Source organism: Nansenia antarctica (genome assembly GCF_963989245.1).
Source record: "Nansenia antarctica genome assembly, chromosome: 1".
Classification (NCBI taxonomy): domain Eukaryota; kingdom Metazoa; phylum Chordata; class Actinopteri; order Argentiniformes; family Microstomatidae; genus Nansenia; species Nansenia antarctica.
In genome coordinates this window covers 21,092,105-21,114,585 of record NC_137674.1, presented here as the reverse complement: position 1 = coordinate 21,114,585, position 22,481 = coordinate 21,092,105, and the positions used below count along the sequence as shown (strand labels likewise).

General features: G+C 43.4%; 1 protein-coding gene across 2 annotated transcripts in view; it reads left to right on the top strand.

The window, feature by feature from the left end:
* The first annotated feature begins 2,100 nt into the window (after window positions 1-2,100).
* Window positions 2,101-22,481, top strand: part of ide (insulin-degrading enzyme) — a 56,220-nt gene continuing 35,839 nt past the window's right edge. Inside the window, exons 1-10 of one of the 2 annotated variants that reach the window (XM_080534250.1) lie at window positions 2,101-2,135; window positions 3,384-3,568; window positions 3,854-4,061; window positions 7,741-7,910; window positions 14,039-14,161; window positions 15,768-15,880; window positions 16,012-16,174; window positions 21,106-21,198; window positions 21,363-21,454; window positions 21,637-21,717. In XM_080534250.1, the coding sequence (XP_080390376.1) occupies window positions 3,409-3,568; window positions 3,854-4,061; window positions 7,741-7,910; window positions 14,039-14,161; window positions 15,768-15,880; window positions 16,012-16,174; window positions 21,106-21,198; window positions 21,363-21,454; window positions 21,637-21,717 (1,203 nt within the window). In that variant the 5' untranslated portion in view covers window positions 2,101-2,135; window positions 3,384-3,408. Of the gene's footprint in view, window positions 2,136-2,211; window positions 2,414-3,383; window positions 3,569-3,853; window positions 4,062-7,740; window positions 7,911-14,038; window positions 14,162-15,767; window positions 15,881-16,011; window positions 16,175-21,105; window positions 21,199-21,362; window positions 21,455-21,636; window positions 21,718-22,481 lie in introns of those variants that run through there. The other variant, XM_080534249.1, reaches the window with a different exon arrangement.

The window sequence follows — 22,481 nt, the reverse complement described above, 5'->3', positions numbered from 1 at the left end:
TTTTATTTGTATAGCGCATCTCACAAGATGCGACTCAATGCGCTTCACGTAATGACAGATGTTCAGTGTCCAGTGTAGTGTAGTGTTCAGTGTTGTGTCCAGTGTCCAGGTTCCAGTGATAGCTTGGTCAAAAGGACGCAAGGGTAAAAAACCTGTGCACTGTGCATCCAGGAAAATTCTCCTGCAGCCCTCTAGTCGTAGAGCGACTACTTACCAGTTTGCCCACCAGTGCAAAGCCACGGCCCCCACAACCCCCCCGAGGGACCCCACACGCCCGACCCACCCCACCACCGGCGCACCCGGCCCAGCCCACCAGGCTCAGACTATCATAGCCCTGCACGAGGCTAGCCGGGTCAGGTGCCCCAGCGGCAGAACAGACCAAGCACGCAGGCCGGCCGGGGGCCCCCGAGGAGAGGCCCAGGGAGCCCGGCGCACGGCAGGCAAGCAGGGGCGAAAAACCTGTACACAGCGCCTCCAGGAAAAGTGCCACTAGACCTTAGGGGTCTAGCCGGTGTGTATCTTATGAGTGATAAATCATTGCTGTTTGCACTTTATCGCCAATGCTCTTTTAACATTGCCTCTATGGTCTTTCAGCTTCCTTTTTTCTTCTTCGCTCAAATTTTCGACCATGTAATGGTCAAACAGCTGCTTCTCACTGTTGAGACAAAATGTTATAAAGAAGTGATTAATACATAATTTAAGAAACTCACATGTATCAGTGGTTGCAAACTGTCATGGAAATTGTATTAGCACTCTCCAGCTTACCTCAAGTCATACTGTGGTCCACATTTATACATTTCCATGGCTTTCTTATTGGAAACACAGTCCACAGATAATTAAAAAAACAAGAATTAGACATACATAAATAGGGGGATATAAATAAAAATAGAATAGAAATACATTAACTGTACATAGCTCATAACTGTATATAATTATCTTTGTTTTGTCACTATTTGCACTTCTGGTTATATGCCAAACTGCATTTTGTTGTTGGTACTTGTACTCAGCAATGACAATAAAGTTTAATCTAATCTAATATCTGATAACGCTAAACCACTTAGGATTACCCAGTTAGCCAAGCCTGATTTATGAACAAAAATACGTGCGAAACAGCCAAATGCGTAACACATCCAACAACCTAAATAATAAATACATATATGAAAACTATAACATGTTCATTAATCATTATTTCGAAATTCTCACCTGAGCTGTATTTGCCATTGTCCTTTAAAATCTCGGGGTCCTCTAGAGTCCTTTAAAATCTCGAGGTTTCTCGCGGTTACTTATGTGATGACGCGCTCGAACCAAATATGATCTTCATGCGTCCGGGTGTCGACACCCTGCGGATGCAGCTGGACCCTTCTCTCTCAAATTGACACAAGCATCGATACATTTGTATCTTCGTCGAGCGTAATATCACTATTAACAATACATCTGTCTAAGTAAAGGAATCATCTATCCATCAGTAATCATAAGAAATAGTCATCTAATATGCCAAATCCAGGGTCCAGTTAACAATGCTAGAAGAACATCATTACTAGTCAGAAAGGCTTCAAACAGCATTGTAGTTATGTCAGTTCTCACTACACCATCATTTTAAACATACATTTTTAGATTAGATTAAACTTTATTGTTATTGCAGAGTACAAGCATCAGACAACGAAATGCAGTAAAACGTTTGTCAGAAGCAGGATTCAATGGTCACAGTAAAAATGCACTTTGTATGACGTCACCAGTCATAGTTGAAACTCAATTAATTAATATTCTGGATGTGTTGACGAGTAGGTTGGTACTAATATATGAACAAATATGAAAAATTATAATGATAAATATTGTGCTCCCATGACTTTCCAGTTATCTTTTATTTTGGAATCACGAAAACGAAACCGGAAATCTTCTTGTCAGAATCTGCCGCCATTTGCAGTCATTCACAGAACGCAGATGTTTCCGAGTTGGTCATGAATGACGTCATGAATGACCACTAATCCCGTTGATCTGTTTACAAGAGACCGGTCTCAAATGTGGGAGTGGCTTGATACATTTCATGTAAAAAATCGCACATCCAGGCTGGTTAATCGACATTGGGATTTGAACATGACACGTGCATTCAAATCGTACTCAGTTCTGATTTTCTGGTAATCCCAAAATACTGGGATTCTACATATTTAATTAACCCAACAACTAATCACTCGTGAGCTATAACCATCGACCTTAAAATAGATCTGTGCCTATCAACTCGACCCTCTGGCGTCGATTGCATTGTCTGCGGGCTATTATCCTATGGCGTCGTAAAGAGCGAAGGTTTTCTGTTGTCTCTGATCCGAAGTATGCTACAATGTGTTAGCCGATCGGTTCAGTTTACCAGATATCTCCCGATTGCGGACAATAGTTTGTTATTTAAACAAGGTTTTAGGTGAGTGTTAATAGTCAGATATGATGTATTGTCTAAAACGTATTTAAATGTTAAGATAACTAGAGTAACTGTCTTGGCAAGATGAAGAAATACAGCTAATGACGTAACTAGCCACCGCTAGCTTTCTTAGCTAGCTAGCGCCTGACTAAGCATTAGCTACAACATGGATAGACCTCGGCTAGCAGCAGGCTAGCTAGGTACACACATAGCTAGCCAGTAATCAGAGAACTAGCTAGGTACACACAGAGCTAGCCAGTAAGGAGCTACATTGGACGCTGTAAAACACCGGTTTGTTTTGTTAACCTGTGTGATGTATTATAGCTAATCTGATCTCACATGAGCCGATTCATGTCGTCATGATTCATGTAACAAACGAGTAAAGACGACTCGTATCAGCAGCTCCCGGGACTGGTCGTGCTTGTAGTGGGAACTCTAGTACCGTTGAACTGTTTAGAGTTAATCCTAGGCGTTGGTTGTTGCATTATCTAGCTACTAACTATCCATATGTGCATGATGACTGACTGTCAGTCATACACGCACTATCTATATGGCTACCATAGCCACTGATCGGAATTTGAAAAACGGTGTATTTGAAACGAGGGTTTATTTTGTAGCCTACTACTAGCTATGTATGTCATCTCTCCCAACACAGATGTATAGATTTAGCTTGTTCTACTTTGGTGGTGGTGGACACTGGCGGTATGCAGAATGTGATGCAGAGTGTAGGATAGGTGGAGATAAAAACGACCAACCAGGTCAATGTTGGCAAAGTCCTGATCAAGGGCCCATGATATTATTTGCAGAAGATGCAGGGTCTGTGCATCCTTGCGCTGTGTTTTTGTTTGTCTTGTTTGCAGTCTGTCTATGTATCCTGGAATCACTTGGATATCTCTCCACAATCCATTCCTCCACCAATCAGTAGGCTGACTCCCTGAGTGCAATAATACCCTCTCTCCCCTCTATCCTGCAGGCTTGCATCGTCCCTGCCATTCAAAATGACAGACCCAGCCGTGAAGAGGGTTGTGAACGACATAGTCAGGTCTCCAGAGGACAAGCGGGTCTATAGGGGTCTTGAGTTCACCAACGGCCTAAAGGCCGTCCTCATCAGTGACCCCACCACAGACAAGTCCTCCGCAGGACTGGATGTCAACATAGGTAGGCCAGTCCTATACGTACCCCCCCCCCCCACCCCACCCCTAAATTCTTAGCAAAATTATGCATTGGCAATGTTTCCGTTGCGCTGTGGACGTGTGTGAAAGACGGCTTCTATCTATACGCACGTTTTGCCCTTCATATATTTTTCTTAAACCTTTACCTTTCTTTCATTGCAGCAGTTTTTTTTTCTCCCTCACCCCATTGTCCAAGTCTCATTAAAACCTTTTTCACACCAGAATGATCTGTTATGGATGATCTGTGCACCTCTACTTTTGTCTTACTCAGGGTCGTTGTCAGACCCAGCAAACATCTCGGGCCTGGCCCACTTCTGTGAACACATGCTCTTCCTGGGAACAGAGAAGTACCCCAAAGAGAACGAGTACAGTCAGTTCCAGAGCGAGCACGCAGGCAGCTCCAACGCCTTCACCAGCGGCGAGCACACCAACTACTACTTTGACGTGTCCCACGAGCACCTCGAAGGAGCACTGGACAGGTGGGGGCAACAAACTAGCTTATGACGGAACTAAACACTATGTTATTCGCTCATGACTCACCTGCCAATTATGCAATAAAAGCTATGCTGTTATTGCTATACTACAATATGAAGCCTCTCCTCTACTAGATAAGTCTGTTAGCCCTAAACAAAGGTAGTAGGCTATAGGTTTTCCGTCCATCCTTCCATTCATTGTAATAATAATAATAATTCATTGTATTTATCTAACGCTTTCCCGTGGGCTCAAAGACGCTGACAATATGGGGAAAACTGAAGACACAGAAACAACAAGCAGCAGATAACATGAGCACATAGAACACAGAGTTAACGAACAGGCACAGAGAACAATTAACACAGCAATGTCCAGGGGGAGGAGGGGGGTGGCAGGGTTAGGGGAGATGGTTAGGGGTAGGGGAGGTTGTATGCATGGGAGAACAGGTAGGTTTTGAGGTGGGATTTAAAAGTGGAGAGTGAGGGTGAGTCTCTGAGTGGTGCCATGTCTCTATGTAAAGGTGTCGTCTTTGGGGCTGAACTGCTCTTGTCCTCGAGTTGGAATGTTAAAGCCGAAGTAGGCGTTCTCTGAATATAAATTTGTGATCCATCCCTCGGGTCTCCAGGTGTTAAGCTTACCCCGAGGGAGCCATTGGCACACTATCCCTCTGTCTTAAGTTTCCTGTCCCAGGGGTAGCTTGTGTAACAACAGTCTGTCTATTTTTTCCACCCCCAGCTGAGACTTTAGGCATGGATGGGATCAGTTTCCTTAGTGTAGCTGCTCATGTGTCGACCACAACGTTGTGGAGGAGGTTAGAGGGGTTACTGCCGACAGGGAGTGCCGGACAGTGTGGGTTGGGTGAATGATGACTTCTCAGAGGGTCAGCCTCTTCTCCAGTGTTATGGCCTTTTTATTGTCTAACCTAATTGTCTAAGTGCTGTAGTTTGTGGTGACTTTGGATGGGGTGTCTAAACCGATTTTTCCAGGTGTAGAACGTTTGCAACAAACGTAGCGACTATATGATCCTTCTACAAAGCACCTGTTCATAGTACCTCACGGTCAGAACAGAACACAGTTTTATTCAGCTTTGTCCTCGGTGCAGACCATCTGCTGTTTTGGGTGACAGGCAATGAATTTACAACAGCGTAGAATAGATGCAGACTTACCGGTAGATTAAACACAACCATGTTTTGGAGGCAATATTGTGGACTGACTCATGACCCACATAAATGTTTATCGGAGTCCAAAGGCTCTCTCAGAGGGGTGTGTGTGAACCATCTGTGCACCAACCTACGGAAGTGACATTGTGACATTGTGTGCGCTGTAGCCCATGGTGCTAGACCACTGGACCTACCCAGGCGCCAATTCATTAAATTGCAGTCCTTTTCCTATTTGCATGGCAGTTGCTCTCAACACCTATTCAAATAATTGTGCATACCTCACCTATATGTCAGTAGTCACTGTACTGTATGTTTGCAGAGTAATTGTATTCAGAAATATAGTAGAAATTAGGTGCTCCTATTGGCTAAGACCTCAGTGTTTACTGTGACGAGTCACAACCAGAGAAATGATTAATAATTACAGTAATTCAGAGATGCTAAACTTGACACTGCTACATGTCCAATCCTGACAGTGTTTCCCACAGGACTGGTGGGTGAACCGTGTATTAACCACATATTAACCACGTATTAACCACGTATTAACCACGTATTAACCACATATTAACAACATATTGCGAGCAGTGCCGCCACAGTCTCGTCTATGTATGGGAAACATTCCAGGCAGTTGGAGCAGGGTTGCTAACCTACAGAGCACCGCTATTCTGTCATGAACAGGCCTGATAATGAAGCATTGTTCTTTTTTAATTGATGACTGTTTTGGACGATTGATAGCGTGAAACTTAAGTTGTGAAGGAATCGTGAGCATCCATGCTTTTCTATGATACTACTGATGACGTATCAGGGTCTTGAAGGGTTGTCCTGTTTCATAGGGGAACATTTTCAACCACTACCCCTTGTGACTATTTTCCGAGGGGCAAGCCGAAAACTGAGTGGCACTCGAAAACCAGGGGTAGTGGTAAAACTGAGAAATGAGATTGTGACTTTAAGGCGCTTATTATAGTGGCTATAGAAAGGCAACACACCCCTTCACCTTTTCCACATTTTGTTGTGTTATAGACGCAATTTGAAATGTATTAAATAAATAAAAATTGGCATCAATCCACACACAATATGTACACCCATAATGGAAAAGTGTTGATGACATTTTTTTGTCATCAACAAATCACACAATTAGTAGAATTTAGTTCATCTTAAGGCAAGAATAATAGTTTGTGATTTTGGAATCAATGTTTTTCCTAGGGTCTCTGATTTGCATAGGAATCAATTACACACTGTGTAGATTAGGATGTCACAACCAACTCAGCAAATGTTATAATTTCTTCTTGATCCTGAAAAAGTCCTTAGTCCCTTCCAGTGACAAATATCCCCTTGACTTGATGCAGCTCCACTATTCTTCACACGAGAGATGGTGCAGAAACTGCATTGCATGTGCTCGATTCTTTTTGGCCACTTGGTTATAGACACATTTTGTAGAGTGACTGAGACGATGTTGTCCCATCGAATGTTCCTCTCCACCATTCAACTTGTCTCCCCAGGCCTCAGGGTCGCATTCCTGAGCAGTTTTGTTCCTCCTCTTTTGCTCAACTTGTAATGACAACCTGACCCACACAGTGTGTAATTGATTCCTATGCATATCAGAGACCCTATAAAAACAAAGATACCTATTCCAAAATTACATTAACTATTATCCTTGCATTAAGATGGACTCAATTCAACTGTGATTTGAGTGATTTGTTGATGACATTTGAGCTTTTTAGCTCATTTTAAGAGTGTCATAGCAAAGGGTGTGAAGACTTATGCGGTAGACTTATGAGGTATTTCTGCAATCAATTAGCAGAAATCTCTAAACTTTTCACTTCATGTTTTCAATTCATGTCATTATGGGGTATTGTGTGTGGATTGATGCCATTTTTTAAATTGATTTAATACATTTCAAATTCTGGAGTCTATTCCACAAAATGTGGAAAAAGTTAAGGGGTGTGTTGACTTTCTATAGCCACTGTATATATGCGCAGATTTCGCACATTGCACAACAGATTTTTGGGCGGTATTGGTATGGACATCGTTGCTATTTTCAAATACCACGGTTTACAGTGTTACCGTAATACCGCCAAACCCTACATGACGTCTTTTTCGACAGGTTATTTATTTGACAAATTAAATTGTTCTGTGATCACTTTCATAGCATCTTCAACCACACAGGCAGTGTTGCTGGACAAACACTCTTACGGTGTTTATTATATAGAAATGTAGGATGGTTTTATGACTGTGTTGACAAATACTGTTGCTTTTTTCGAAAAACATGGTATACAGTATAACCACCCAACCGTAACCGCTAACATGGAAACTTGGATTCACTGAGTATGTTTGACTATGGGCACCTTTTTAGCATATATTAAACTCACTGTTGTACAGTTGAGTTTAATCTCTAACCAAATGAATCAAGGCCAAGGTTTGTTGTTTTATGCTGCAGGTTTGGTGCCTATTGGCTATTGCCTTTCTAACGCCATGGCATACATCTCCTCTAGGTTTGCCTTTCTAACGCCTTGGCATACATCTCCTCTAGGTTTGCCCAGTTCTTCCTGTGCCCGTTGTTTGATGAGAGCTGTAAGGACCGGGAAGTGAACGCGGTGGACTCTGAGCATGAAAAGAACCTGATGAATGATGCCTGGAGGCTGTTTCAACTGGAGAAGGCCACTGGGAACCCCAACCACCCCTTCAGCAAATTTGGGACAGGTAAAAACCTCATGTCACCTCACACAGACAGTTCAACTTAAACCCAGTAGTCCCCCAGTAAGAAGAGCAACAACTAACAACCTGGGCCCTATTCCTAGAAGGGCGATTAGAGATTACTATGCAACCAGTCCTTCAGAACAAACCTGGTAGCGACCAGGTCTATGGTCTGGTTTAAGTAAGACGGGTGTCAAAAATGTCTCACAGGCGAAAACTAAATCCCGAACGACAGTTCCGTCAAGTGTCTTTTTGGAAATATTAGTTCCCACCTTTTACAAGATGGATAAATAAAAAGGTGTAAAAACATTTAAATGGGTATGTCTATCAACTTGCATCGACAATGTCATAATGGTGTGTTTGGCGCAGGGGTTAAGGCAGCCAGCTAGAAGTCCGAAGGTTGCTGCTTCAATATTATTGTATTTTTTTTTTTTTTTTTTTTTTTTTACATTTACCGTAACCGAAGCCTTCATGCAAATCGATTTACAATATACAGGTGTAACTCAAAAAATTAGAATATCGTGCAAAAGTTCATTTCAGTAATTCAACTTAAAGGGTTAAACTTAGATATTATATAGACTCATTACATGCAAAGCGAGATATTTCAAGCCTTTATTTGTTATAAATTTGATGATTATGGCTTACAGCTTATGAAAACCCCAAATTAAATATCTCAGAAAATTAGAATATTACATGATATCAATAAGAAAAGGATTTTAAATACAGAAATGTCAGCCCTCTGAAAAGTATAATCATGCATATGTACTCAGTACTTGGTTTGGGCCCCTTTTGCATGAATTACTGCCTCAATGCGGCGTGGCATGGATGCTATCAGCCTGTGGCACTGCTGAGGTGTTATGGAAGACCAGGATGCTTCAATAGCGGCCTTCAGCTCTTCTGCATTGTTCGCCCTCATGTCTCATCTTTCTCTTGGCAATGCCCCAAAGGTTCTCTATGGGGTTCAGGTCAGGCGAGTTTGCTGGCCAATCAAGCACAGGAATACCATGGTCATTTAACCAGGTTTTGGTACGTTTGGCAGTGTGGGCAGGTGCCAAGTCCTGCTGGAAAAGGAAGTCAGCATCTCCATAAAGCTTGTCTGCTGAAGGAAGCATGAAGTGCTCTAAAATGTCCTGGTAGACGGCTGCGTTGACTGTGGACTTAATAAATGAATGAATGAATGAATGGTCTTTATTGTCATTGATATACGGTAGTACAGGTACCAAACAACGAAATTTGGGAGGGGGGGCTCCCCTGGTGCTAGGAAAAAATAACTAAAAACAAGAAGGGAAAAGAGCTGGTTTACATAAATAAAGGCTATGTACACTATCCACTATACGATATTATACAAATAAAACACTGTGCTGTACTCTATGCTATGCTATACCTATTCTAACATTTCCTATCTCTGAACCTTATGTACCCGAGGGTTGTCATATTGCACATAGTGTTATTGCACATTCATTTAAAGTGTCGCAGTTTGCAGGTTTGAAATGTTCACAGTTGTGTTTCAGTATTGCACTTGATTTCAATCTAGTAGCTGCCATCAAATTGTCTAGATTGTCCAGGGCCTAGAACCTAGGTCTTTGCTGTGTTCAGGGCCTGAATGGCCCTGGGGTAGAAGCTGAGCTTCAGTCTGTTTGTCCTTGCGAACATGGTCCTGAACCGCCTGTCCGAGGGCAGCCGAGCAAAGTGTTCGTACCCAGGGTGGGATGGGTCTCTGGAGATCTTGGAGGCCTTCCTGAGGTAGCGTGTGTTGTACAGCTCTTCCAGAGAGGGGAGGGGGGCGCCGGTGATCTTCTGGGCCGATCTCACGACTCTCTGTAGCGCATTCCTCTCTGTGGCTGTGCAGCTGGAGAACAACACGCAGATGCAGTAGGTGAGGATGCTCTCCACTGCGCAGCGGTAGAAGGTCACAAGCATCTCCTGTCCGATGTGGTTTTTCCTGAGGACTCTCAGGAAGTAGAGCCGCTGTTGTGCCTTCTTGATGATGGCTGTTGTGTTGATCTTCCAGGACAGGTCATCCTGTATGTGCACCCCCAGGAATCGGAGGGTTGAGACTAGGGCTGCAACAACGAATCGATTAAATCGATAATAATCGCTAATGAAATTCGTTGGCGACGAATGCCAGCAGATGACATGGCTCCCCAAATCAACACAGACTGTGGAAACTTCACACTGGACTTCAAGTGTCTTGGGTTGTGTGCCTCTCCGTTCTTCCTCCAGACTCTGGGACCTTGGTTTCCAAATGAGGCAAAATTTGCTCTCATCAGAGAAGAGAACTTTGGACCACTGAGCAACAGACTAGGGCTGCACGATTAATCGATTTTAAATCGAAATCGCGATTTGAAATGATGCGATTAGCTAATCGCAAAGCCTGCGATTTGCCTGCGCTTATTATTTTTTTTATTTTTTTTTTATTACCTTTATTTTACCAGGAAGTCACATTGAGATTAAAACCTCTTTTGGAAATTTGATCAGCACTCATGGAATGCCTCTTGTCCAATCAAATTACTTGGTCTCTTTATGACTTTGAACCCGGCGCTCTCAGAGCGAATTTACGAACGCAGGCATAGGTTGTGTCACGACAGTCAGTCCAATTATTATGAGACTTTGGGCTAACGTAACGGAGACAATTAGACACCACATGGCTTACTGGACGTATGATAAACGTTAGTATGTTATAATTGCGACAGGTAAGTGTACAATTTCACTATACTAACTGTACCAGCCAAGTGCATGTCGGTGCTGTTAGTCCAGCCTTAAACTTAGCTTAGCTAACTTGTAGTCTTCGAGACGGTAGCTTAGCTTAGCTACTCATGCTAACCCGGCGTTAAAGTACAGACACAGAGTTGACAGTCTCAGCAACCTGCGGGTTGGTGTTTATATAGTATAGCAGGCTTATGGATACATGGAAGTTAACTGTTCTGTTGTCAAACATGAATGTGTCCTGTATGCATAACCTCATACCATTCGTTCATACCAGCCGGCTTTAAAGACGCAGAGGTTAGCCTAGCCTAGCCTTGGGCTGAAGTATGTCACAGATTCCTAAGTCAAGGTGACGTGTGTCTGTGCTCCATAGTCAGAGACCACCATTCTATCATTCATCAGTTCGACTGTTGACCGAGTCATCTAGATGTGGTCCTTTCAGTTATAGTCACAGTGTATCCCCAAATGATCATTTTAATAGCTGGATCATCTTAGAAAGTAGCCACCTGTCTAGATGAGATGAGGTTATCATATATACAATTCATATCTTTTAAGTTCTCATCCTTGCATTAGAATTAGAGCAGTTAATAGTTTGATGGTATCATGTGGTAATGCTCTCTGAAAATAGGTGATAGACAGATTCATCCAATCACCTGCCAAGTATTTTTTGAAAGTACCTGCCCTTTTCCAAACAGCTTCCAATTAAGCTTTCCTAGATGGTTGTGTGAAACAAACCACCTGAGTCAGGTTAGTAATGCTCCATCACATGTTTTAATCTGAAGCTTGATTTTAAAGCAACCCAACTTTAAAGCAACCCAATGTAAGTTTAGTTCTTTCACTCGGGTCAGCCCGCTTCGTTCCCCTTTTCCATTAGTCGTCCCAGGTCGGTTCGGTCCCAGGTCAGCTCGCTTCTTTAGCTCCACATCGACCCCAGGGTCTAAAATTTCATATCCGGGTCTCTTTGCCAGGCTGCGTGTGACGTGTGACGCTGCACACCGTTGATTGGTCAATGGAAAATCGTCATCCCAAGTCCATATATTTCTTCACTAACCGCCATCTTGAAATACCACATTCACTCTAGGAAAATGTCACTACAGTTTCTGTAATAGCTTATTAATAAAGATTCGAAAAATTATGCTGACCATCGTATTATCTTAGTTTAATGTCATTTCAATGAATCATAGAACTTTTATTTACAACAAGCACAACACAAAAATCGCTATTATGCACCGTCTTTCTCCGTGAATAACACCGGCTGTGGAGGTGGTACAAACACAATACTCCTTTGCTAACTTCACCATCTGTCTACGGTCATTTTGAGCCCTTAACCACCGCGCTGACACCCCGAGAAGTTATGCTTTTAACCGTAAACTCGATGAACCGGGAGTTCGCCCAGCCGCTGCTGCTCGCAGCACCGCTTGTCCAGTTGACAGCGGGGGCAGAGAATATTTCTACCCCGGAATTCCATTCAAATGCCCGCGTCAGTCAGCCTTTTCCGTAGAAATACATCGCTCCATTATATATCTAACGTTACATGTTTTAAGGCTGATCTGTGCATGATAGTGCTGCATTATGTTGATCTATTTATATCGATCTATAAACGCGGAGATTGGAGCCCCGCACCAGCAGGACAGCGCTGCACTCGTATCTATCAGCCTGTCTGTATAATGATGTCATTGAATGCCGTTGCTGAGATACTGTGCTGATGAACCATTCGCTGACTGTCTTAATAAATCAAGTACAGAGATTCCAACCCGTGTTGAACATTCTATTTCCTTGTCAAATCGTGTATGCTGTCATTGCTGTGCACCTAATCTATGAGATGACAACGCATTTAATCCTCAATAGATTGATTCCATCGTTTTACCGACAAGAAGATTCTACAATCTATCAGCCTTTCCGTAGAAATACATCGCTCCCTGTATAACGATATATATCTAACGTTACATGTTTTAAGGCTGATCTGTACATGATGATTGGTGCTGCATTTTGACATAATTCTTATCGCATTTCCCCGTTGTGTTGTGCTGCCGTTCAGTAGTCCAGCGCTTCATCATCCCCCTTCACCCCTTTCCATCCCTGGCGTCATTTTATCAATGAACGTGGTATTATACATATTTACATATTACATATTTGTTGTTATTTATGGAAGTGTCCGGTTGCTGGAGGAACCAGGACGCCGGCTACACTGCACAGTTTAGCCCGAAATATATAGAGAGAGTGCTGTACCGCGCCAGCTGGTGCAACTCCCGTTGACGGCACACAATGATGCTACAGTTCATAAAGCAGACAAGTGAAGGCAGTGGTTTTAAGGGTTCAAAAACATGACTTTATTATGTGTAGAACAACGTATGTGCAGAACAAAATCCAATAGAAATGATTCAAACATGCAGACAATCAGGCAGAAGCCGTCTCCTGAACATAACAATGACGCTACAGTGAGCTCAAGTAGTAGCCATCTCCTTACGATAGCCCACAGTAGTTTCTTTCTCTTTTCAGCATTCCTCTTTCGAGTATCCTTCCTTCTGTCTTCGCTCTTCTGTCTTCTCTCTTTTCTCACCAAAAAAACACGGTTAATAATATACCACATGCCGAGGGAAAGGCATAGGATAGCTGCAAGCATAGGATAGCTCCATGTTGCTGTTGTTATGTCTCGTGAAAATATACCTCACCACCATGGCGCGCTGTTATGACGCGTAACTCCGCCTACTATCGTCTACTCCTCCTACTAGTCCGGGTCGGTTTGTGTATAATGGAAAACCAGAACAGATCAAAAGTGACCCGACCTGACCTCGAACTGATCCGAACTGCACTAAACCGGGCTGCTGATGGAAAAGCACCATATTTCTAGGGGAGGGCTAGTAGTCTACAGTACTAGTAGGGGAGGGCTAGTAGTCTACAGTACTAGTAGGGGAGGGCTAGTAGTCTACAGTACTAGTAGGGGAGGGCTAGTAGTCTACAGTACTAGTAGGGGAGGGCTAGTAGTCTACAGTACAAGTAGTGGAGGGCTAGTAGTCTACAGTACTAGTAGGGGAGGGCTAGTCCACAGAGGGGAGGGTCAGTTATGGGCTTATTTGAAATAACGAGTTGTCATTGTGTTAGGAATATGGAAGTAGTAATTTTTATTTTCCACACTTATCTTAATGCTTGTGAGAAATCGATGTATTTTTTGTATGTTTTACTTGGCTGCAAGCCTCTTTCCATCATAAGTGAAGATACAGTAGGAGGTTGTCTTCATGCCTGGTTTCAGTCAGTTCTGTACATTAACGTGGGATTGTCCCACATTTTGTTCACATGTTTGCAAGTTGCATCTCTCCAGCATATTATGTAACAATCAAGGGCCAAGGGTGTATTATAACAGTATTCATACATGCATGTTTCTTGGCCGAGCTGGTTAAGAAATGTCTCTGATGATTCTCTTTTCGTAGGGAACAAGTTGACTCTTGAGACCAGACCATCCAAAGACGGCATTGACGTTCGTCAGGAACTCCTGAAATTCCACTCCACTTACTACTCAGCCAACCTAATGGGACTGTGTGTGCTAGGACGAGGTAAGTGTGTTAACCTTTTTTGAGTCGGTGTGTGTCAACGTGCAGAAAGTCGCTTGGATCTTAGACTGGTTTGGAGGGAGAGGAAAGAACACGTCAACTTTTCCAAATAAAGCTAAAAGCGATCGAGCTAAAAAAATCACTGTCAGAAATGTGTGTTCGTGCAGCACACGTCTACTGTGATTTGGTGGGCGCAAACACAATTCACAAACACCTAACTTAATTAGTGAATTAACACAACAAAATACACGAACATGCAAATTGATGACATTTTCCATCATGCAGTACATGACATCGTGTAGTCACTGTAGTGCATGCTCACATAGCTTTGGCCATGATTTCGCGCTCTTGGGTCACACTCTTGGGGAAAGGCTTTCTAAACGCTCCTCCTAGAAACAGAAGCGGTGTCCTGCTGTCATCTGTTTGCTCAGCCCTCCAGAGACTTGGATGCTCCATTTCAGTCTGCACTGAGACCAGGCCAAAGAATAGAAGGGATATAAAGACCTCTACTTTTGCGTGTTGAAATATTTTCCCTAATATCCACTCCTCCCACCCGCTGTAGTAAATGATTCCTGAATACCCCTTTGGTTCAACGTTGCACTTCTGTGCTAGCTACAGATGAGCTATTCAATGAGCCATGTCGCTGGTGTGGTCATTACCAGTTGAAATGGTGCATTTTTTGTAACACCATGTCCTTCACTGTGAAATGAAATGGGGCGCACTTGGCTTCTGTGTTTACGATGGCATGACTTCATAATAAATGGCTTTCACAGTTCCACAGTTGACTGTGCCCAGTCACAGCCCATTTGATGGCATTATTGTCCATTCCTGTACAAGGTGACGAACCAAACTAACAGGAGGAAAACGTCAGAATACTTGATGGGAGTTCAGTGTTTCCTCCAGGATTTTTCACATTAGTGGCGGAGTGGTCGTCTTTCGCGCGCGCAGCACGCGAAAACAAATATAATTTCTTAAATAGCGGTTAAGTCATTAAAGCCGAGCAGGTGATTTTATATAGAAGGTGATCAAATACCAATATTGTTATGTACGACAGTATGTCATTGCAGCACTTTGTTGCACTTTACGACGTCACGTTCTGTTAGAGCTTTACGACTGTGTGTGTGTGTTGTCAGAATGAATGGCACTTGACAGTAAACGGAGCTCAGTTTGTATACCTGTGTGGATCTACATTTATTAGTATAACACAAACATAATAAATTAGATAGAACAACCCTGTTCATTAATGTTCATTAATGCTTGAGTTCATGTTCATGTTCGCACCGTCACTGTGTTGTGTGCCAATGCACCCCTGTGATTGGTGGAGGTCACGGGGGGGGGCGGGTGCTGTGTGTGTTATTGAGACCGTTGGGAGTGTTTAGTGAGTGTATCTGTAAAGGTCAGAGCTGCAACCATGGTTGTGTGAGTTGCTTGGTCCGCTGCTGCACATATTTGGATGCGACCAAATGATGTGCTCCTGCCCTTAACTGAAAACCAGTGTCACTAAAGTTAGTTTGGAGCCCTGATTTGTATCTCAAGAATGTTTGAGCTAACCCCTCTTGGTGTGTTTTTCAATTTGAATGGCTTCATTGCTCTCTCCTCTCTCCTTCAGAAACATTAGATGAGCTGACCGCCATGGTTGTCAAACTGTTTGGAGAGGTAGAAAACAAGAGTGTGCCTATCCCAGAGTTCCCTGAGAATCCCTTCCAGGAGGAGCACCTCAGGGTGAGATTCTTGGTTTTCTCCCAAAACACACACACACACACACACACACACACACACACACACACACACAGTGTACATATGAATGAGTTAAACACCCCCCAATTCAAACTTCTCCTTGGTTTTCTCCACAGCAATACTACAAAGTGGTGCCTATAAAGGACATCAGGAACCTGTACGTGACCTTCCCCATCCCAGACCTGCAGAAGTACTACAAGTCCAACCCAGGCCATTACCTGGGCCACCTGATCGGCCATGAGGGCCCAGGAAGCCTACTGTCTGAGCTCAAGTCTAAAGGTAGGTCAGAGGGGGGTCAGAGGGGGGTCATTGACTGCGTTTACATGCACACCATATTCCGATTAAGGTCAATATTAGTGTTGTTCCGATACCATTTTTTGATCCCGATACCGATACCGATACCTGACCGTGCAGTACTTGCCGATACCGGGTACCGATCCGATACCACGGCGTTTGAAAAAACAAAACAAAAAAACATGTTTTTTGAGCCGCATACTCACCTTGATGTAAAATTATTGCTAACACTTAGTCTGGCATCGGGTGTTTGGTATCGTGAAAAGTATCAACAAAAATCTATTAACCAACTCAATCAAGGTACCATTTGGTTCTGTAACTAATCATAACAGCAGGGCCGGCCTGTGGGACTGGGGAGTGAAGGCGGTGTCGCCCATCAAAAGAAGAATGTGGCCAGGTACTAATATATGTGAAGGCACACGATTTGTCAAAGTGCAGTTCAATGAATTTGTGAAATCACTTCCATATTCGACTAGGTTTGACACGGAGACTGGCCCGGACTTCTTCCGAGTTATTCCATCCGGGTAGTTTTGAAGCCTGACAAGCAAAGAATGCTGCTAGGGTTTAAACCTTCTAGTCGGAGACTCCTAGCAAAGTTTCTAGCTAAACGCAAGTAGACTTAAAAGTTCTAGACACTGGTTTTTATAACTTTGACAGTCCGGTGTGTGCTTCATGAAACGGGGTTGGTTTTTTAGCTACCATGCATTGGCCAACAGAATTAGTTACCCTGGTGAAAAGTGGGCAAACGTGGCACCATTGTTGAAATCAAAAGTCAAGAACGATAGCTAGTTATTAGTTACGCGTATAACATTACATAGCTCTTCATCCCCAGCAGTGCCTGTCGCTTTGCATGTTCTGTTCATTGAACAGTAGCAGCAACTCAACCACACACTGTCTGTATGAGTAACGCCGGTAAAACAAAACGTACCTTTCTCTGCCACATAATCCTTAGGGGCCATGCTTGCCGATCACAGGTGATGATATACTTGTTAACGGGACTTGTAAAATCCTATTTACTTTGCTCAACTTTAAAAATTGAATGTTTCTCGTGTCTTCACACCGTCACCGTCACCGGAGACAATTCATTCACCGAGTTGCGGGACGCTGTGGGTGCGTTCGTAAATTCGCTCTGGAAATCTGATCACCACTCAAGGAATGCCTCTTGTCCAATCAAATTGCTTGGTCCCTTTATGACGTTGATACCACTGTGCGCTCCAGCGTTCTAAGAGCGAATTACGAATGCAGCCTGTGCAAAACGCGCATCACAAGTTTGGTATCGGGTGTTATTTGTTAGTACTCGCCGATACCGATACCAGCATTTTTGTGCGTATCGGTGGCCATGCCGATACTAGTATCGGTATCGGAACAACACTAGTCAATATTCAGGTTATTATTAGAATATTCAGAATAAGGTGTTTACATACGCTGTAGCAACTGTAATATTCGTTTACATGTTAATTGGCATATTCCGATTCGGCAGGACAATAGTTGTTACTATAGTAATGTTAGTGTTGGTAGCTTGGTTGTGGTCGTTGAGCGAGCGTTAACCCACAGCTAAGCCATAATGCTTGTTTCCAACATAGTCCTCCATTATTGTGTTCTCCTACTTGTGCTTTTGAGCCACAATTTAACTACAACACTTCTGCTGATCCACTTTGTCCTCAACATTGGAAGACAAGAGTGAGAAGAAATGGCGAACGAGTGTATCGCTTTCTGGCTTGCTATGCTGTCCCTAACAACAACAAAACCCTGGATTCCCTGCGAATCGAGCATGTGCAGACGTAACTGAATATTCTGAAAAGGGTCATATGCCACAGTGTTTCCTCCAGGAATTTTCACATTAGTGGTGGTGTGGCCAATCCTCTCGCGCGTATGAAACGGGCACGCGCGCTCAAAACAACAACGTAATTTCACCCCAAAAATAGAGGGAGCGTAGCAATAAAAATAAACCATTAAAGCCGAGCGGCGATGTTTTATATAGCAGGTGATCAAATACCAAGATATCCTGAATATGGTGGGGGCCGACAATCGTAAATGTTGTATTTACGACCAAAAATCCTTATGTGTGGGCAACTCCCGACTCCAGACAACTCCCGACTAGGGTTGCCAGATGGGCTCGGGTTATTTTGGTGGAATTAGCGGTTTTAGACTGTGGTTAGGGTGGAAAATGTCAATCCCATCTGGCAACCCTGTTCGCGAGTCCGATTGTGATGTGGATGGAATGTAGCCAATCAAGAAGCGAGCTGACTTCTTCTTTTCGTTCTTCTGCACTTTATTTGCCCTGTCGCACATGGCTGCCTCGTACAGGTCAGTCAGGGTACTACGGTAGATCACGTTTGATCACGCGACATTTCTGGCTTGGGGAACGAGACTCTAGACCAGGGGTCGGCAACCTGCGGCTCCGGAGCCGCATGTGGCTCTTTTGCCCATCTTCAGTGGCTCCCTGTGGCTTTGACCACAAATTATATGGAAATTAACAACGGTTATTTCTTTTTTACGTTCCTGCGGTCTCTCTCCTTGAACTTACAACTCCCTGCTTACGCTGTAATGTTGTAGGGCCAATAGGATTCGGATATGTTGGCACATGACTAGTATTATACATTTTGACTGGACCCAACATGAGACTGGATGTGATGTTTTTTTCGAGAGTAGACCTACTGTATATCCACAGGGATTGACAAAGTACTGCGGCAGGCAAAGCAGAAACTATCCACATTGTCTACAACTTTGTGGCTAGATTTATATACGGACATCGATGAACGGGAGCTTCCCGGTGAGCGCTATTTGCCTACTTTTAAATGGAAAAAACTGCTTGTCTTTAGCTTGAATTATGAACTTCTAAAGAAGGTATGATATTTGGGCGCCGGCCCCTCCGTGCTGCTGAGAGGGTTAAGTTTAACTTAAAATAGTGAAAAGAGGATGAGGGAGGCTAGTTTTCATTTGGTACTGTAGTCTACAGTCTGTAGAGTAGATTTGTCTATTTTTGGGCTGACGATCTCTTGGTTTTCTCACTTCCTCCGGATGAAATTACCAAATTATCCATATTTTTTCTCATGCTAGTATAGCCAGATAAAAGTATCAACCCACCAGAATACATGAAATTGCATCTACTCTGTAAAAATGTTTTGCGGGGGAGAACCCCCAGACCCCCTTTACATTATCCTAGTCACTAGATGCGCTGCAGGGAAGATAAACATTTAATCATGAATGCTCATTATGTATTTGTAGCCTACTTAGTCATTTTGATAGTAGGCTAATATAGCTAATATAGACACTTAAAGCATGTGTTGCCTTCATTATAAGGCTTATATAAGCAGGGGTGCACAACCTTTTGGGGCCTGTGCTCAGAGGAGCACCTAGGGATGCTGCTTGGTGCTCCCCGAGCTCGCGAGTCACGACCCGTCCCACAGGATGGATGAAAAAGGGATACATGGATAACTTATATTAGCAAAACGACATTTATTCATAAATAAAGATGAACGAACAAATGATTGTGTGCAAAACAAAATAAACAAATGCAAAATCAAATGACTGCTCTTTAAGCATGAAAGTCTGTCAGACTCCTTTAAACACAATGAAATCAACTGACATCTCTTTAAGCACTGCTCTGTTCTGTAAACACTGAAATCAACTTTTCAACAAAAAGTTACAGCCTAAGCATTTACTTATGCTTAATCATCATCACTGCTCTCTTGACTGCTGTAAGTTATCACTGTCCTCAATTTCAACCATGGTAGAGGATGTTGTAGGGCAGGCCATCACTTTAAATAGCTCGTTATTTTGATTGTGCAACAAATACTTTTTTTTCTTCTTTTTTCTAATAGAATTCCCAACCATATTCCCTGGGTCAGGGGTCTAGGTGCGATAATGAAGCTGTAAAACAAACGTCTGAACGTTTGAAAGCTTCAGAGAAAAGAAACGTGAAGTCCCTTGGTGTTGTTTTTCCTTTTAGCGACGAGTCGTTCGGGACTGACTTTTCACGTGTCGGCGTGATAACCGTGCGATACGCGATACGCGGAATGAAAGTACGAGTTACGATACTTTCCGAATGTTTTCGTGAGGGGAGTCGCCGTGGTCGTCGTGATGGATTACTCGTCGCGCCTTCGGCTGAGGGGACGGCAAATAGTTACTTACTTGGTGGGGCTTGCTTCTTGGACCCAGCTGTTGGTGCGCAAAAGCGCCTTCATGCCGCTGATCTGCCGCGCAGCACGCATTTTGGCGACGCATGCGCACTGGCGCACCAGTTATGTGCACCCCTGTATATAAGGCTTTTAATTTTTTGCGGCTCCAGACAGATTTGGTTTTTTGGTTTTTTGGTCCAATATGGCTCTTTCAACATTTTGGGTTGCCGACTGCTGCTCTAGACTGTCGTTACGATACGATACGATCAAGGCTGTTCAATCCAAGATATTTTATCTTCATGTGTGGGGTCTGTCTCAAAAATCCTTATGTGTGTACCCGGCTTTAGTGGACTGAATCAATTAGTGGCGGAGAAAATTCGCGGGCCGCCACGAATCAATGCATATAGAGGAAACACTGTGCCACTTAAGGTGTTAACATGTCACAATATTCCAATTCGAACAGGCTTATCCCAGAGGTCTTAATCGGAATATTGCCGAATCAGAATATGGTCTTAAGCGGGTTTGGTACGTGTTTACATGACTCTTGCCCAATATGCCGCTTAATACAGGAATATGGTGTGCATGTAAACACAGTCATTGACTCATGTCATATAATCAGCCAGGCCTTATTATGAAGGGCTTTGGCATAATGGCATATGGGAAAGTGGAAATACTTAATTACAAATATTTACGTGATCAAATTAAGTACAGAGGTTGTTAAAGGTATCCCAAAAAACGCAATTAGTGCTGTTGAGTCTTCTGAGCGTAAAGTGAATGCCTCTTGATGTTCTACAGGCTGGGTGAACACCCTGGTTGGAGGCCAGAAAGAGGGAGCCAAAGGATTCATGTTCTTCATCATCAACGTGGATCTGACAGAGGAAGGACTCTGTAAGGATCAGGACTTCAGCGCTTTTCGCTTTTACATTTGTGGATTGTATTCACTGGCAGAAAGGCAGATGTCTATAGTATGTTCCTTCTCTCTAATGACAGATGTGTGTGTGCATGCGTGCGCCTAAACCCTGTGTGCTAAAGTGTGATTTGCCCCCCTGTAGTACACGTGGATGACATCATCTTCCACATGTTCCAGTACATCCAGAAGCTGCGCACTGAGGGGCCTCAGGAGTGGGTCTTCCAGGAGTGCAAGGTGAGTGGTACCACTTAGACACCTGAGGTCTTACCGTGGTCCACTCACTCCTGACAGTCAAGTCAGCCCCTACCCAGTGGAACACTCCTCCACCTTCATATACGGCTGTTTCTGAATCTTCAGTAGTATGTAACTCGGCTATATTAAGATGTAGTTGACATGTGACTTATCTTCCCTTGTAGGATTTGAACAACGTGGCCTTCAGGTTCAAGGACAAGGAGCGGCCCCGAGGTTACACCTCCAAAGTGGCTGGTTTACTGCATGTAAGTGCTTTATTAATCTCCGAAGGTCGTCTCCATGGTGACAGAGTAGCTCTGTGGCTCTGTTTGGAAGATTATTTTACCGGGCTGCCTTGTGTGTGCTCTATGTCTTGTGGGAGAAGATGTACAGATTATGCCCCAGTCAGAATTCTCCAAATATGACTATTGTAACAAGACATTGCTGGTTCAAACAGCGTGGGTATGCGGTTTTTATGAATAGGGTTGCGCGTTATCCATCCGTTTTTACACTGTTAAACTGTCACCGTTACACTGTCCCCAAAGGTAACCACGGTATATGGTAATACCGCAGGATTAAAAATCACATTGTAGGGCTTTGAGGGAGCCGCCAATTTCAAATTGCCCATTCCCAATTCCCTTTTGCCCATTGCTGACCCCTCCCTGTCCCTAGCTCTTTAGCTGTCTAGTTTTAGGTTTTGTCGTTTTTGTTTAGTTTTAGATTATCTTAGACTGTTTTAGACTAGTTTTAGTTTTAGACTATAGTTTTAGTTTAGTTTTAGACACTGCTATACCGTTTGTCGCCACAAGGTGGCTGGCTGCAGTGCACTTCAACTGTGATTTTCCATCTTATGTTACATTTAAGCCTTATGGAACGAGAAGCCGTGGTATATCGTGGATATTGGCACAGCTAGCGGGGTGGTTAGGCACGACGCAAAGCGATATCCACGATATACCACGGCTTCGAGTTCCATAACGCTTTTATACAACGGTTAGTCGGTTACCACATTTAGCTATCAATATTTCACAGA